The 18,775-nt window shown below is 42.7% G+C and overlaps 1 protein-coding gene across 1 annotated transcript in view; it reads right to left on the bottom strand.

Annotated features, from left to right (window-relative positions):
* GMFG (glia maturation factor gamma) overlaps positions 1-18,775 on the bottom strand; it is a 58,865-nt gene that overhangs the window by 9,878 nt on the left and 30,212 nt on the right. The window contains exons 2-5 of the mRNA XM_078661332.1: positions 17,206-17,302; positions 15,803-15,852; positions 5,301-5,350; positions 4,031-4,113 (exon numbers count right to left, since the gene is read on the bottom strand). Of these exons, the coding sequence (XP_078517458.1) occupies positions 4,031-4,113; positions 5,301-5,350; positions 15,803-15,852; positions 17,206-17,302 (280 nt within the window). The remainder of the gene's footprint in view (positions 1-4,030; positions 4,114-5,300; positions 5,351-15,802; positions 15,853-17,205; positions 17,303-18,775) is intronic.

The raw sequence follows: 18,775 nt of genomic DNA, 5'->3' as shown, positions 1-18,775 counted from the left end.
TCTGACCCCTCCTCTGCCGCGGCTCCTCTTTGCGTCCTTCTCCCCCGCACGCATCCTTTCTGTGCCTCCCCCCTCCGTCTTTCTCCCCCCCTCCTCCTCGCTCTCGGTTCTGAACCTCGCTCTCTACCCTCCTGTCACCAGAATTTCCCTCTTCCCGCTTCTGCTCTCTCACGTTCTTCCTCACCCTTTTTCTCCATCTTTTTTCTTTCTTCTTTGCTCCCCCTCACTTTCTCTTCCTTATGTTCTATTTTCTATGTTTCTTGCCCCCACCCTGTGTTCTCTCTTTCGCCTCCTCCTCTTTCGATCACGCCTCCTCGCTCTCGGTCCTGGGATGAACTCGGTGGAGAAAAGCTGAGGAAACATATTCGACGAAGGTGACGTGTTTGGGAATTGGCATTCTAGCCGCAGGCTTGGTTATCGTATTTCGGGGATGTGACATCACAGCCATTGTAAAGGACTTCACTGCTTTTAGCGAGTTTGTTTGAAATTGTGATTCATAGGAGGTGCATCCCTAGCCTGCATGTTAGAACTACTGTAACTAACCTGCTTAAATCCTAGAAGCACTTCTTTTGCCTTCGCTTTCCTGTTCGTGTTCCGAGCTCTGCTGCTATCTCGGAGCCCCATCCAGGTTGACTATGTTCCCGCCCCCCTCTTGCCGTAGTTTCGCCCCTTCCAGCTCTCCATGTTCACTTTCTTCCCGCTCCCTCCTGGTGTTTGTGCTCACTTTCTTCCAGGCCCCCTTTGATCATGTTCACTATCTTCCAGCCCCCCCTCCCTTTGTCCTGTTCACTTTGTTTCCGCCCCTCCTCCATGGTCCATGTTAACTTTAGTTCACTTTCTTCCCGCCCCCTCCCGTTGTCACTTTCTTCCTGCCCCCCTCCCTTTGTCCATGTTCACTTTCTTCCCGCCCCCTCTCCCGCTGTCCATATTCAGTCATGGGCCACTCGCCTTAATGGGGCAGCTGAATTCACTGCAGTTTGCACAGGAGGCAACTTGCAAGAGGCCAGGCCATGCTACAGGGCAAAGGGGGGAGAGACCTACTCAATAGCACCAACATCGATGGCATCAGCGCACTTCTTCAGGTGAGGCACGTCATGAGTTGCATAATATCACTACTCGACCGTGACATCAGTTACTGGGCGTATCATTATAGGAGTGGCGTGTCTGCGAATTGGCATTCTAGCCGCAGGCTTGGTTATCGTATTCCGGGGATGTGACATCAGAGCCATTGTAAAGGACTTCACTGATTTTAGCGAGTTTGTTTGAAATTGTGATTCATAAGAGGTGCATCGCTGGTGTGGATGTTAGAACTACTGTAACTAACCTAGTAAGACCCTAGAATCCAGCTTAAGTAAAGGGGGGACAAGCCTATATTCCACCACCCTCGACAATGATTTTCCCTCCTATAAGATAGGGGAAAGGCATTTTATCTAGTCATAGGTTGCCCTAGCTGAAACGGGTTCTTGTACTTACATGATGTCAGGCGTAAACTGGTCCTTGCAGCTGTCTAACTCCATGCATGGTATATCATAACTCAGGCTTGAAACTTGCAAACTGGCATCACGAAACAAGATGCTCTATAGTTCAATAGTATGCACTTTTGTCAAAAAGTAGAAGATCATGAAACATACTTACACGAAAAGGAGAATTTGCTCAGAGTTTATGAAGGTGATGGTATATGAAGTGGTACGGACAACGAGGTAAACAGGAGTACAATACTGAGAGAATCAGACACATCTTGATAACACTAGAAACTGTGATACAAGTGTGTGAAAACATTTTGTAGATTAAAATAAATGTTACATCTCTACAGCGAGGACAGGTGTGAACAAGCTTCTAAAGGGCAATTAAAAAATTCATTGATTTGCTGCCCTCTAAATTACTATAGGCCTAGGAGACTTGTAGAACTCAAGAGGACCACTGAAAATACCCAGAGGACTCCAGAGCGATACAAAAATTCAGTAGAGCACTGAACATAAGAGAACCAAGAAGGTGGGCTACTCCAAGCCCAGTAAAGAAAATCTCCTGGGCCATCACTGAGCTTTGAGATTCCTCAACACATGGCTCCTGGTTTTAAATACCTGGCAAGGCCAAGAAATACTTGAAAAAGGGCCCAAGTATTCTGGTCTGTTTTCAAATTCAATACCATCTTGAATGAAGTCACATGACGTTCTGAAAATGTCTCAGGACATGTGCCCTTCAATGATACCAGAGCTAGTAAGTTTTTCAACACTAATAATAAGATTTTTGTGTTCAACTGCGGTCTTTTTTTATCCGTGCTGAAGCATCATTGTAGTGTAGTTCCTATAGTACCCTCATGCAGGGCCTGCGCTTTTGCATAAAATACACTGTGGGTTGGATGGTAGAGTGATTCTGTGCACCCCCACCGTGTATATTAGCCGTGTTTTGCATTAGCTAGCTCACAGTGCCACTACAATCTCCTGTTATCAGAGAGAATAGTTTTTGGCAACCTCAGAACACAACAAACCATGATTCCTCAGACTTGTGGAAACAATATACTACTTTTCACCCAGTCACTCGTGCGTGCTCATTTTCTCCAAGAGAGATACATGGAAGAAACAGTTGAGCATGTTTTACAATAAGAATTTATTGTACCGTTGTTCTTCTTGTGTAAGATATATGCGCTGCTACAACTGTTGCACAGTAGCAGAGATATAGGATCAGCAGTACAGTAAATAAAAAGGAATTGTACAGTTCTACCATTTTGCAATAGTCATGAACAGAAACATGAATATAAAATGCATTTATAAAAGATAGTGCGTACTCCTACGAAACCGGTCTAGATGTACCTAGCATGTGAGTAGGTGCGAAAGAGCCTAAGAGCCAAGAATCCCGCTAGGATTTAGTCGAACCCCATTACCCGAAATAGTGAGTGTGGGACTTCGTCCTGGACTCGAATTGGACACCCCGCAAAGGATAGTCAGACCACTGTCAGCTGGAGCGATTGCATGTCGGAGCCGCAGCGTCTCTGGCCAGTGTGTCGGCGTGAAGTCTCGGTCCCTCCTCCTTACTGATAGCAAGAGGTGCTGTATTTATACAGTCCATGTGCGTGTGTTAGCTATTGTTTAGTGTGAGGATGACATTGGGGATTAAACCTTGTGCGTGGATAGGAGAGGTGACATATACCCCCGGGTATCGTTCTCATAAATTATTCATATGCGCTAAGGATGACTTCTAAGCAATATTGATTGGGAAGAATCCTCCCTTAGCATGGAAGTAGGTGAAAAGTGAAAAGTTTAGTCCATAAAAGGCGTCAGTCCTTATAAGGTGTTCAGTCCCTACAAGGCAGTATGTCCTTATTAGGGGTTATGACCTTTATAAGGCTCATTCATATGAAATGAAGGGGAGATGATGTAGGGAAGGTGTACGATGTTCCCTGGACTTATATTAGGGTACCGATGGGATACAAGAGTGTGAAAACATTTTGTAGATTAAAAGAAATGTTACATCTCTACAGCGAGGGCAGGTGTGAACAAGCTTCTAAGAGGCAATCCAAATAATTATTGATTTGCTGCACTCCGAATTACTATAGGCCTCGGAGACTTGAAGAACTCAAGAGGACCTTTGAAAATACCCAGAGGACTCCAGAGCGACACAAAAATTCAGCAGAACCCTGATCATCAGAGAACCAAGAAGCTGGGCTACACCAGGCCCAGTAAAGAAAATCTCCTGGGCCATCACTGAGCTTTCAGATTCCTCAATACAAGGCTTCTGGTTTGAATACCTGGTAAGGCCAAGAAATACTTGAAAAGGGCCCAAGTCTTCAGGACTGTTTTCAAATTCAGTGCCATCTTGAATAAAGTCACATGACATTCTGAAAATGTATCATGACATGTGCCCTCAATGATACTAGAGCAAGTACGTTTTTCAACATTAATAATAAGATTTTTTGGTTCAACTGCTGTATTTTCTTATCCATGCTGAAGCATCATAAACGCCAACATATCACTCAGTAACACAACCACAGAAATACAGTGCAAGAGTGAAGCACAACAAGACGGTCACTTACCCACGGGGCTGGAGAAGATGAAGCAGAGAGGATAAGACACACGGCCATCGCTGTGATCATATTTATAACTGTAAACTAGAAATGTAAAACAGCGCAGTCAAGGAAGCTACACCAGATCCTTCATCAACTTTTCCAAGAAGCCTGAAGTAGTACCTGATCAGGGGCAGCCTTAGGCATGTGCAAGCTGTGCACCTGCACAAGGCCACCAAACCCCAGGGGCCTCCATGCCAATATATATCCTTAATATAATAATCCTCTGAGGATGGATACATATTTGCGTGGCGGCCCCTGGCAGGGATTTGAAGGCCTCCAGCTCTGTTCCACTTCTTAACACCCTGACCCCCCCCCCCTGCCTCGTGAGCTCCGGGGGGGCTCCACCCCTCCCGGACCCCCTCTTCCAGGGCCCCCTGCCCAGGGCCACCATGAGCCTAGAGCCGCCCCTGACCTGATACACACTCCTTGAGTGGTAGCACACCTGCTGCACAGTACTATAACAGAAATGAGATGTCACCTGCAAGGTATGTAAACTCAAGTTGTCCCATGGTAACCTTGCATATTTTGTCTTCCTCCTTACAGTATCGCCTAAGAATATCCCTCCCAGACTATAGTATTCGCCTGAGGCCTGCCATTACACTTTATTTTATACCACTGCAACCTAAGATCCTACATAATGCACAATACAGTCACCGAATAGCTTATATTTCCAAATCAGTGTTCCTCCTCCAAGCATCTGAGCTCCAATGGTGTCCAGATTTTTGACCTAGAGCATGATTAGAACACAATCACATGTATGTGCTTGGAAGACCTAAGAATGTGGAATTTTTAGGTTTGTGAAAGTTCTTAGGAATTGTTAGTAAGGCCCTTGGCACGGTCATGGTACAGCACTCATCAGCACGGTCTTGTCAGAAGTATCATTACCTGCTTTATGAACCACAGCCTCTGGAAACTATACACCTCAGGCAGCCCAAGATTCCATAGCCAAATGCCCTGAGCGCCATGCACTCAATTGCCGAGTTACTCCATAGGATCATGCCCTGCTGTCCCAAAGCAGGTGTTTTCTAAAACTCTGTGCTCTGCTATCCAAGGGTATATTTTTCCTTTGGTGTTCAAAAGTATCACCTACTGCACCTCTTGGGCCCAGGAGTGCTAGGCTATCACAACTTTTGCTCCCTGGCGTTCCAGGGTAATGCATCTCTTATTCCATAGAATGGAGCTGTAAATAAAGCCACTGCACTGTATACACATATTAGCATACACAATTTAAGGATATCTGGGCTGTCGTTCTGGCAGTTCATTTTTCAGGTCCTCGGGGGAGATATCCTAAAAAAAAGTAAAGAAAAGAGTGGAAAAATATTAAGGTATTGTGAAAAAATGAAACAGAGTGATGATTGGCAGAGACAAAATGGAAAATCTAGACAAAGGGTAGAAAAATACACACGAGTGAAAGAATGTTAAGGAAATGCACAAAGATGCGGAGGGAGGGATAAAATTAGTGCAATAGTAGGATGAAATGAGTGAGCTATAGAGGTGCAGTAATTTATTTTTGCTAAAAGATACAACGTTCACCCAGACAGGAATCATTCAACAGGACTCCTCCAAGATATAAACAATGACAGGTGAAACACATATATGTTTCAGGAAAGGAAAAGAAAACAGGCTTGAAAATAAAATGATTAAGTTCCCTCCTCTGACGCACCTCTGCGAATTTTAAATAAAGGTATCCTGTCCAGCAGTGCAGGACTGTGACGTGGGAATCCTCAAGGAAAAAGGCAGAGGTGGCTAAGCTGGAAGATGCATCGAAAGGACAGGACAATGGCTGAGTAAAATTGCACTTCCGGAGGAAGTCATAGCAGCTACGGTGGCTGTGAAGGAGGTGAGAGAGGAAGGAAAACATTGGGTTGGTGGCCATGGCCGTAGGATGATCCTTGCGGGAAGGTAGTGAAAGGGAGAAAGTGGCAGTAACTAGGCCGAGAACATAGGCGATCAGGGAAGGTGGGGGTAGCGGGTTGAGAAGAGCACAACAAAAGGAGAAGAAAGGTAAATTTAGAGAGGAAGGTCTCAGTGGCTCGGAGGAAGGTGGCAGCTAAGGTAGAAGAAAGCAGTAGGATGATGGCACATGTATGATGTAGAGAGGCGTTTTCAGAAGAAAAACGACATTATTAATAACACTGAAGACTGAACAGAGTGGATGAAATGAAGAATGAAATAACATTAAAAGAGATAATGATAAAAAACGATGTACCTTATGAGAGAAGAAAACAAGAAAGATAGACGCATATTTTCAGCCCTCTTGCTCAGAAACATTCTCCCGCATCTTCAAACAAGCCATCCAATGTAACAAACAAGAGCTTTTTTGCTAGCACAGCTTGATCACTGCCCATCCCACCTCCTACCCAAAAATCCACAGAGTTCAATGGGTTCAAAATCAGACATTTACATTGAATCTAAACGTAATAAGGCATTACTACACAAAAAATCAGTAAAAAAGACCAGGCGATCTATAAAAACGAACTTCCCTTTACAAACAACCCAGAGTCATAGGGATAGTTAACTAATGTACAATCAGCCAATCAACAGTAAAGAAGCAGGAGGACAAATCCATTGGAGCCCACCATCGCAGACATTGAAGCTACCCCAGTCAGACAAGGAAACATAACAAGACCACCAACATCTCAGGAAACATCTGAATGCTTTATGTTATTGGCGTGCATTAGCTTGAGTCCAGCAGCTACCAGAATCTGCAGCCATATGAACCCATCACCACAACTGTTCCCCAGACAACTGCTGACCAGGGACACAGTAAGAAAGAAGAAGGACTAAGACTACTTAGTATTCTCCACACCAACCACTGCCTAATGTCCACTGTAACGGTACCTTGACCAACAAAAACCGAACCACAGTCCAAGGACCCATCTACGACTACGATACCTGTTCCAACATGTATATTGAACCTTTCAGATTCATATGATCAGAAAGACATTTGACGTGGCAGAAAGGGTCATGTATGGTACTCGCAAAACTATGCAACAGTTCATGCATAAAGAGAAACAATCTTGCTTGCCAAAAATCTTGCAAAATGAAACTCATCATTCTCTAGCTTAACAGCGCCCCACTCCACACTTGTTCTTGAATCTACTTTCCTCCTGCCCACTGACATCTCTGTATGTAATGAATAGCACAGCAGCACCTTTCTTCCTGCCCTTCTCTGCATGCGTTTTCCAGACTATGACTTCAGCTATCCTTCTCTCCATTTCTCCGTTCTTCCTTCCAATGTCAAACGCCTCAACACTTCCCAACTCTAATGATTAATGTGGTCAGTTGTTTTACCGTTCCATATTTACTGCCGTACAATTATATTTGTTTCGCTTATTTTACACAGGGTTTTGTATAGTGCCCACAGCACGTCTCAGTGGTTTTACAGCATTCCCGGGTAAGGCTAGTTTATTATTCAAGTGATAGTCAATGGGTCAGAAATCTTGAGAGCAGTAAAGCGCACATGGACCAAAGGCAGCAGTTTTTTAGGAGAGAGTGCAGCCCCGCAAAGAGCCATGAAGACTTGGAGCCAGAGTTGGAGGAGGGGCGCAGTACCAGAGGGTGGCTTCTAATGACTACTGTCCTCCTCTGGAGGCCAACTTATACATTGGTCAAAAGGCCCACACTATACCAACAAGTGGAAGACTGAGGGTAAGGGTGGCCTGAAAGGACAAGACCGATGAAATGGAAAAGAAAGGCAAGAAGCTACGACAGGTGAGAAGCAAGTAAAAGATAGGAGAATTAAAGGAAAGCTTGTGACAAGAATGTAAATAGAAGCAGAGAAGAAAGGGTGGATCTAAAAGGAAAAAAAGAATAGAAAGGGAGTTAAAAGAGGTCACTGGGGAAACAATATGACCGATGAGCTAGAGTGCTGTTGAGGTTCTTGAGTATTTAATAGGTTTTGCCAATTTGATTGCTTACAGTAAAAAGAACAAATATAGTATATACAAGCAAACGTACAGAAAGTGAAGCCTTTGATTGCCTATGCGCTACTATTCCAAATGCAGCCCAGCTGTGCGGAGCAGAGTCTACTATCGGATATAAGGGCAACTACGGGGCCTCAATACTAGACGAGGGAAGGAGGGGGATGTCTCGGAGGGTGTACTGACTTGCACACCGTGAACGGGGCAGCATGAAAAGGTTGTGTGGAAATCTGTACATGTAGGTTTGGGTGCTGGAATACAGCGGGTGTGGCAGGGCTGGGTAAAGGCTTGAAGGCTGGGCTTGTGATGGCCCTAACACAGACATGGAAAAACCAACACTGGGTGTGGGCTCCCCACAGTAAGGCCAAGCCTCTTCTACGTAACAAAACAACCAAAAGAGCCAATACTGAGATAACTATTTTTCTCAAGGTAACCAGCGCACCTGAAATTAAACTGGATGCGGGAAATGCCACAGTTCGTGGAATCAATCTTTTTTATTTATAAAGTAATTTTTTAGAAGAATGTGTTGGTTCATAGTTTACCAGCAATTCAACATAATATGGAAGACAAACAATACCAAAAAACATTATTCATAAAAATGACATTTGTTTAAAACAAACATTAATGACAACAATTAGTGCAAAAAACATAACGACTACTTCAACACTCATACTCTGAAATCACTCTCTCATACACAACAACAAACATTCAAACTTATATATACATCTGTGATGTCATAAACTGATTTGTATGTTTACAAAAGAAATTGGAAAAACACCATAGACAAATTTTCTAGAAAAGCAATTCTGTTTTCTTTCAGTAATTTATATTAAATAACTGTGGCTTTTTAAGTCTTATGGAGTCGTAGAATGGTCATTGACCAAATGTCATTTTTATGAATAATGTTTTTTGGTATTGTTTGTCTTCCATATTATGTTGAATTGCTGGTAAACTATGAACCAACACATTCTTCTAAAAAATTACTTTATAAATAAAAAAGATTGATTCCACGAACTGTGGCATTTCCCGCATCCAGTTTAATTTCAGGTGCGCTGGTTACCTAACACAGACATGGCAAAGTGTGATGGTGGCTAGAAGCCAAGAGGCACATGCATTTGCATCTGTAAGTGGATGACATTAGGACAAGATTGAGGTGCATCAGCAGAAAGCGCAGGTCGTTGGGCTAGAACAGGGCATGTTGTGAACAACAGGGAAAACAGAACAGACACATCTTTGAGCATTCTGAGACAAACATAACAAGAAACTAAAGGAAAATGAGTAATGAGACAAAAACAAATAGGGGGAATAGTCTTGCTGGAGGTATGGGTTGAGAAAGATGGAGTGTGTCAATGAGACTAGCACTCAAACATTGTAAATCTCAAACGCCGTAGCCTCCAGGTGTCTCAATGACACCACAGTAAAGGAGCCTTCCAGTCTGCCTTTGTCCTCTATTTATTCAGCACGCCAGGATTTAGCCGCTGGTCTCCAGCTTTGGTCCTTTCATAGATGTACATGGCTTTTTTTTAGCACATCTTGATGTGACTTTGTAGAATGCCACACTTTTTCAAAATGTTGCAGTTTCTCATGTATCACTCAACCAGAGAAAGTTCAAATGTTGAAAACCGGCATAAAAGCTGTAAGGAAGCCCATATTTGGCAGTTTTCAGGATCCATATAAACGTACATGCACAGGTGAAGTGCGTCTGAGCCTGTAACAGACGATAGCACTGGAGGATCAGGGCTGAAGGTAAGGAGTCTCTTGCATGGATCCACATGATTACCAAGCAGTCCCTTCTCAAAAGGTAAGAGGTAAAGCTCTGCTATCATCCTTCAACAAAGCCTGGCCAACTCAGGGTGTATTTCCCTGCATAAACCTCCAGAGAGTAGTGCTTGCAGAATATATGGACAGACCACCAAGTCTCTGCCTTATTGATTTCCTAGAAGGTCCTGGCTGCAGAAAACAATCTATCTGGTGGTGTGCTTTCGACAAAGTTGCTTTGCCACAATTCCAAAGACTTCAAACAAGTCCCTCCATAGGCGAGTTCTACATAACAGGACGTACTGCTTTAAGCATGCAACATGTAATCCTAGAGGATCCGGAGAACACAGAAAGAGTATTTACATCTAAATCCAGTATCAACTTTGGGTACAAATCTCGGGTGAATTTTAAGCCCAGTTTTATAAAGTGAAGTTTAAAGCAGCCGCTGATGGATAAGGCTAGATTTTCACTCATAAATCTTTAAAGGATAATGAAGGCACTCTTCTAGAAAATAACGGGAAGTTCACAGGCTTAATATCAGTTGCAAAAACAAACTCCTAAACTCGTCTTCTATTTGGGGAAAACGTATTCAATCACTCGAGGAAAACTTTACTGGCCAAAATCCTGGAGTAGTAGAGGCTTCAATGTGTATTCCTGCATATCATGATGATATACACAGAAACAAACGTAGTTGTACAGAAGAGTTTGTGGTGAAATAAACCTGCCCTGCAAGAACTCCAGGCAAGCACAATTTAGATCAAAATAAATAAAGTCTAATATTCTGTAACAACCAGGTTCAATTATCCTAGCCTACAACTCAAAATCCTGGTTTCCTTTTGTCAACAGAAGATTTGCCTGGAACGTCCAGTGCAATGCCACAAACACATTACGCATATCTGTAAACCATGTGATTCACAAAGGTTGGCCCAATCACAAATTCTGCAGCTGCTTTTACTCAATCTCTTTGGCACTAAATGCTCAATCTTAAAGGTAGGAAAGAATTCAACTATTTCACATCCATGTTAATTAAAAGCTCATCTCAAATTGGTCCCTTCTCAGGACACCTGTATGTGAAACGCTAACAATTTGTTTTAAGCTGTGCCTACGACAAGTGCTAAGAGGAGCAGCCCCAATTTTCAAAAAAGTCTGCTTCTGCTGATGTTGCACCAACTCAGAATAGAGATTTGCTAATATATTGCCCTTTTACTCCTTACCTCAGGAACATATTGTACTTTAAGGACCGCTTGATTTTTGTGTGCCACACCCACAGATGTTGTACATCGACCAAGAGAGTCTGTGGCCGTTTCTCTCTTTTGTTGGACAGTTTCATTATTCAATTTTTCCTAGATCAGGAAGTGCAGGGAACTGTCAGAAAGTTGGTTTTACAGCTTTCCTCTATAATGCATTCGATGAGTGGTGATTTTGACCGTTAATGGATAGTTCTCCTGAGGGAACTCCCAGATCGCGATTAAACAGGACTAAGACCCAGAGTGCGTATGTGCCTGGTTATATTAATTTTCATTTTCCATGGTGTAAAGCACTTCTCCACTTTCCTTCCCTGAAATATATATATGATCTATTGCAGGGTACGCTGAAAGACTTCAATCAGGCTGAATGAAAGTGAAGTGCGGGGTGCCCAGGGATCCAAATTTGTCATCGGCATCGATTAAGGCATCTGCAATGCCACTACACAAGAGAATTTATTTAGGGTCTAGGGCTGTGGTGTCTAAAATATGCAGACCCTACACACCTGCTCAAGTAGACCGAGAAGCTGCAGTTAATTAAGAAGATAATTCGGATCAGGGTGAAGATAAACCGGCTAATCTTAAATTGTGAGAGACTGACTATTTTTTGTGTGCATCGTAGTACATGTACCATGGTTTCAGTTTTGACAGCTAAAAGGTTTACAAAGTTAAACTATCATAATCTATTTATGACTCATCACTGTCTAAGAAAGATTAAATCAGCTTGGCGCTAAACTCTAGGTGATATTACCTGGGCTTTTCCAGCACATTAGTCCAATTATATTCATGCCTCACTTGGCTACATTCATGCAGGCAATCGAAAGTGCAAGGTGGCCTAGGACAGTGCCTTTTTGACTACCTTTCTAAAGGCATGCTGTATTCATTCCAAATAGTTCAGAAACAAACAGCTTGCATAGTCACTCAGATTATAGCTGGATCCCAAATAGCCGGTTTTAAGGCAGATGCACTGGTGGCCTGTGCATGCTAGAAACTCTTTAAAAGCACTGTGCTTTCAATATTGTGTGAAGCATGGACAGGAGCTTGCCTTCCTAAAAGTTGAATATAATGGTTTTGTTCAATCAAAAACCCTCTGTCCACTTGATAACGCTTTACTAAATATGACAAAGGCTAGGGGTTGCAGATTCAATGTTTAAGCCAATGTACAAGGAACAATATCATTGAAAAATCAAGTTAATGAAATATGACCAATATATGTACTTAACTCCGCGATAAAAAAAAAAGTCTTCCTTTCTAAAGCTGTACATCTAGTCCTTTTCTAACCTTTTGTTTGCCGCTTTGATGTAGTCGGGTATATAGCACTATTTAAATGCTCATGGCTGCACTAGATCTAGTCTCCGATATATAAAAAGTTTGACTACAGGTATTGGCAAAGAGTTCAGTCTTAAGTAGCTAAAATTGCCTCCAAGACAGAATTGAACCACTATTTTGAATCATTGACTGTAGAGCGGGAGCATTGGTTTAATTTGACGTATAACAGAAAGGGTCACTGGAGTTTTTAATCACACATCAGGGGGCGAAAGGGTGTGCACGGGCCGTGCAATGCATAGTTGGTTCTATTTTATAGAAAACTAATTGAGACTTACTAGCATAAAATGAAATGTGCATCTGAAATTTAGACCCCTGTTTAGGATGCTTTAACTTGTCAAGAATCGGTATGTGCAATTCATATTTGACAAGCTGGTCTAGTTTTGCAAAGAGGAAGGAAACACCTTTGTTCTGTAATGTCATACACAGCTGCAAACTGCAAAGGCTTAAGTGCGATTAGTGAGGCAAGGTTTTCAGGTCATAATGGTGTGATCGGTTACGTGTGGTAACATCTTTATGAAGGGGTGCAGCTTTGTGCTTTCTTCGTGTAATAGGTCCTGTAAGATGATCCTGATAGGTTCTTGGGTGTGACCAGAGAAGTGTTTCTCTGTGTGCTTACACAATCTAAGATTAGAAACATAAACCACTCAATGTCGTAGGATCAGTGGGCCCGATTCACAGAACTAGCTTGCTACAAAATTCTAAACTTACTACCATTTTTGTATTTACAGAAGGTACTTACTCATTTTGGTATTCACAGAAGGCACTTACTCATTTTGGTATTCACAGAAGGCACTTACTCATTTCGGTATTCACAGAAGTCATTTAGGAGTCCTAAACTTAGGAGTCCTACCTTTAGGACTCCTAAATGCCTTCTGTGAATACCTAAAGTCTTAAAGTTAGGATTTTTCTCAGTTTAGGAGTAGTAAAGTTAGGAGTCCTAACTTTAGGACTCCTAAATGCCCTCTGTGAATACTGAAATGAGTAAGTGCCTTCTGTGAATACCAAAATGAGTAAGTGCCTTCTGTGAATACCAAAATGGTAGTAAGTTTAGGATTTTGTCTTAAGTTAGTTCTGTGAATCAGGCCCAGTATTCCGTAATTTCAACTACGTTGTATGTCTGGACAATAGGAGCTCTCTGTGTGATGCTATTTCCTTAGATAGGAAATTGACTTGTGATTAACATTTATTGTTATTGAAGACCTCAATTATGAGGGTCTGAGAATTTGAGTTCTGGGACCATCTTTCTTGAGCATCAAGGGCACCACTAACAAACATGATGAGAGGTTAGAAATGACATATTTACACTAAGTTCAGCAAAGGACCGTAGGAGACAGCAGAACTAAAAAGATAGTGAGGTTTTACATGTTTTTATTGAGAGCTAAAGTAATATCCATGGGCGAGGAATTCTAAAGCGAAGGGGCCAGGACACTAAAAGAGTGACCCCTGTCCTGGTCTTGAGAAAGCAAGGAAATTACAAATGCATGGAAATAATAGAACGCAACTGGTTAGGTGGACCCCAGAGCAAGTGATGATCTAGACACTAGATGTTAAAAGAGAACATTGTTTAAATTGCAGCCAAGACAGATGCTTAAGAAGAGGAGAAGCCCGGCTGGAAATGTGGTTAGAGAGGATATGCCATGTAAAGTTTGATTTCCAGAGATAAGTCAGGACAGGTTCACATTTAAAGGGCCAAAAGGAGTGTTCCCACCAGCTACCAATACTGCAGTCTTATGGCACCGAGCGTAACCCAGTGTCTTCCCATACACTCCCTTATCTCTGCCATGCTCTGCAGAAGTGGAGATCAGTTGTGGCCAAGGTTCGAAGGTCTCTCCGTTTGTCAAAGTGATTGCGGTGGTAAAGTGGGCAACAACTCTAGGCCACCTGCTGTAGTAAAAAACAAAAGTGCATTCTGTGCTCACATTTTCTTAAGAACATCTATCATGGATTGAGGTAAGTTGCTAGTAAGTCAGCTGACACTTTAAAATCATATAAAATATGTCCAAATATTTAAAACAGGAATAGGAGACTGCCTCTGATTTCACTGCAGTGCTCAGCTTGGTGCTCGGTTCAGTGGCATCAACAGCTCTGTGTTACAAGGAGCTGCTGTTCTATTGTGGTTCTTTAACATAAAATAAATATGTGAATGTAATTGAATTAGTAGCTACACAAAGTATTGAGGCACCATAAATACCCAGGTTTCAAAATGTAGGTATATTTTTAATTTGCCTCAAAACACCCCGGTGTGTGAAAAACTTTTATTAGTTCTTAAAAAAGCATGTTTTCCCCAATTCCAGGATTCTCGAGAAAGAGTCCATTCTGGCCCTATAGTCTCATTTTTAAGCATGGCACACCTGCACCTTTCTTACATTCTGCCCCTCTGGTCCAGGACGCCTGGAAGGATACCATCACTTGCACATCCCCACTGTATGGGCAACCTAGGTTATTCCCACCCTGACAACGAGAATCACTCCCATGAAAAACCAGCACTGCTCACTGGACATGTCTTATTCGCCAAGTCCAACAGAGGAAACTAAGGGTATTATATTTTCAAAATACAATAAATTAAGATTGAAGGTTCAAATAGTGGCAAGTGTAAAGGTTTTCTTTACAGACACCTGAGAATGACATGCTGAAATGGGTTCCATTACTGCCTCTAAAGGCAAGGATTTCTAGCCAACACAAATTGGTAGTCAGGGATTGGACATAATGGCTTTTGGGCTACACAACAGCTAAGAAGACAGGGAGACACTGCGCTGCTGAAGACATGCGACCAAATATCCTTCAGGCAGCACATTGCGTCGTGGGCAGAGATGAAGTGTGACATACAAAACCCAACATGACCTAACTTAAGTAGGACTGAGAGATCAAACATTGGATGGGATTCTTCTGCTTGATGTCAGGAACTACTTTAAGAAGCATGTGAGACTATGAACAATGAAAATCTGAAGAAACAGTCAGAAAGCACCTTACAAAATAGAGTCCAAAGACAGTGAAACACTTTCATAGACAAACAGCAAACATTTAAAGGTCAGTCTCACTTGCAGTATGGAGGACAATAGACCATCTGGACAAACAATGCAGCAGAAACATCCGTGCCACATGCACCAAGCATAAGGAGACAAAGGTGATCATAGCAGAAAGAGGTAGCAGTGCATCTACCTACAGGCAACCTGACGAACCCCGCAAACAACCTGCACAGCTCTACAGGCAAATGGTGTGACTTCCAACACACCAAGGACACAGACAGCAACAAACCACCAGTGTTGGGCCCTGCCAGCAAACAATGTAGTTCTCATAAAGTTACCAGTCACCGCTCCTAGCAGGCAACAGGCACCGCTCACTGTGGGTTAGTGAATAGAGATGAAGGAAAAGATTTACATGGCAATGAGGAAGAATAAAAACAGGAAGAAACGATTGAAAAGGAATACATGACGAAACTGTGGTGGGAGAGGAGTGGAGGCAGGGAAGAGGGCTGAAAGACTGACCTCATACTCTTCCTCCAAAATCACAAGCTGTTTGTCCTTGTCAATTTTCACTGGGGAATCAATCAAAGAACAGATTAAAACAATCAATAGGAGCTGTGAGAGGGCTGAATAAAGGGTGACAATGCCCAAGGTTGAAGGGTCATGACCCATTAAAAGGAGCTGGTGGCAGTACATTATCATTGGGCGCTTAGAGCAAAGGTGAAATGTGCAAGAACAGTCATGTGCCAACACAGCATACATGTAGACTGATACTATGTCCTTGGAAGGAGCTCTAAAAAGGGGTGGATTCCATTGACCGATACCTGGATGTAATATAGATGTTTGATCTCAGAACTGGTGAGGTCAGAAGTGGGGGCTGTACCGGAACTGCATGGACTTGCAAAAGAAATAAGGTCTTCCTCAGAACAGTGCATATTAACAATATCAGCAATGGGTCTCTCTGAACGCTATCAATACCTACATAGGACGTTCGGTCACAGCTTTCTAGGATCCATATCAGAGATGTGTGATATATCCCAAGGCCAGAAGGTCCTGCAAATAAAGGGCTGTGGGATTTAGGATCCTTCAATAGAGTGGAAGAATGTCTCAGCACTTATGGCAACTTTTAATAAAGGGAATAAGTTATCCAGATCTGGGAGAACCTCCAAGTGATCCCAGCTCTGTAGGGATATACAATAGGCAGATAGAGCCTAACTGGGGAGGCTTCTTTCTCAACAATAAAGGGACTCTTTCCTACAATAAATAGACTTGTGGTAACCTATGATGGAGATTAGTTGATGGCAGAAGATTATATCACTCACAGTAGTGCCTACAATGCATGGGAATCACAGCACTCTAATGACCTGCCTTCCAGAACTGAATGGAGAGAAAAAAACAAAAGATGGTAGGATCCTGTTCACACTCTGTCAGGGGACACAAAAAAAGTGGTGTCCTGCGGTAAAACCAGTGTCTGCCACAGCACTGTGGGTAGCTACAGTAGAGAAGGTGTGCCCCACCACTTTGTGGACCTGCTATTCATGCAATATGTTGCAGGACTGCAACAGATATGCAATAACTGGAAGTGCAGATCCAGCAAATAGGAAGTGGATCTAGTCTACAAAAGGGGAATGTGCCCCTCCCAAGACTGAGGAACATAATACATAAGGGAGTTCACTGTGGGTTCATGCAATCTGTAGTTATCAGGCAACAATCATAGCCCGAATGGCCTGCAAGACACACCAGCCTCCTGCTGATCTTATATCGGAGTCTGGACGTCCCAAATTTACTCTTCTGCCTGAAAGGGTCTCCTCAAATGGATGCGAGAAGATACTCCGGGTGATAAAGGGAGAAGCATACAAGGTAATACAATCCCTCCAACAAGCTCAGGGTTCAGTGGTGTGGGTCATGTGATAGGCTGAACTCACTCAGGATAGCAGCATTGTTCGTCTCTTTGCGGAAGCGAAACTTCTTCAGCTTCTCCTTTAACTCAGGATCCACTTCGCACACAACCAGAGAGTCCGACTGGGGAGAGAGGCAGAGAGCATTAATGATATGAAGAAATAAATGTGTATTCCCTGCACCTTCACAGTTCCCTTTGTACCTGTGTAATGATCTGCCCTGCACTGGGCTCCGGCATGTACAGCTTCCCAAGTGCTATTTTCAGAGACATGAGTAGAAAGAGGTTTGCACTACTGGTTTGTTGGGCACTTCGTGTGCACAAACTAAAAAGATATATATTATATATACACACACTTTTTCTGCACACTACTTTTGCAAATTTCGTGGTACTAAGCATCAGACTCACAAAAGGATATTTTAGCACATAGCGCATCAGCTGGGGTAAAACCTTTCACTGTGCTTACTCACAAAATGTGAACTATTCTCAAACAATCATCAATGCTTTGTGCATGCACAAATTGTGTATTACTTGCCCAAGATGGGGAAATTAAGAGACTGGCTGGTCAAAGAAGGGGATCTACAAATCCAAAATTACACCAGCCCAGGAGGGGTAATTCAGCTTATAGAGAACACTCGCAACATCAGAAGAATTACACAGGATTCAGAAAAGTCAAGGAAAGTCATTGATGTATTTTTCTCTCATCATGAGCTGTTTACATCTGAACCAAAATTAAAATTGTCAATTTTCAGCGTAATCGCTCCACCTCTTAAACTGTGTCTTAGGAATGGGTGGTGGCAAGTAAACATGCTGACCCACTGCAAATATAAAGAAAAATTCGTAAATCAGGCTTTATATACTAAAAATACATATTCATGGCACCATATTACTACTGCATACATGAACATAATATACAATATCATGTACAATAATTGTTTTATGAATGTTTATCGTTCCATCTACTACATTCTATTGTTCTGCCAAAACCATATATGAAACATATATATTAGTAGGCATCTCATAGTCAACATCAAGATATTTTAAGTGAGTTAAGACCAGGTTGATGTGAATCTACAACTGCAATAGTCCCACTAGGTATATAAGGTTGTGTCATCCTGGCCCTTTTCACACTCCAGCCCTTTCTATCCGTTTTTAGGTATTGCCTCAGCAGCGCGCATGTGCTGCTCTAGGAGGCCTTTAGCCATCGGTCTTCACTTTTCAAGCACTGCACTTGTGCTGGCATCCACCTTGCAGGAGCGAGCAGCTGCGTGGCCACATTAATTACATACATATGGCCGCTTCTCGCTCCCGCAAGGTGGATGCCACCACAAGCACGAGTTCAGTGCTTGAAAAGTGAAGATAGCTTGTTTTTTTGCGGCTTGGTTAAGCATTCCCTCAGAGAGCCTGTTTTCCAGTACTCTTTTGTCTCTCTCCCACACCTGAAGAAAAAGAAACGCCGCCATGTGCTCTGCTTGCTGATTTTCTTGGCTGTTTGCTCTCTTCGGTGTACATGTTCCCCCACCCCGCCCTTCTCTTCAAACTGATGTCTCCTTGTTGTGTACTTCTCCCACACCCCCCTGTTTCCCTCGTGTGCTTCA

Source organism: Lissotriton helveticus, chromosome 9, assembly GCF_964261635.1.
Source record: "Lissotriton helveticus chromosome 9, aLisHel1.1, whole genome shotgun sequence".
Taxonomy (NCBI): Eukaryota; Metazoa; Chordata; class Amphibia; order Caudata; family Salamandridae; genus Lissotriton; species Lissotriton helveticus.
The sequence above is the reverse complement of the archived record's forward strand: the minus strand, read 5'-3'. Positions and strand labels throughout refer to the sequence as shown.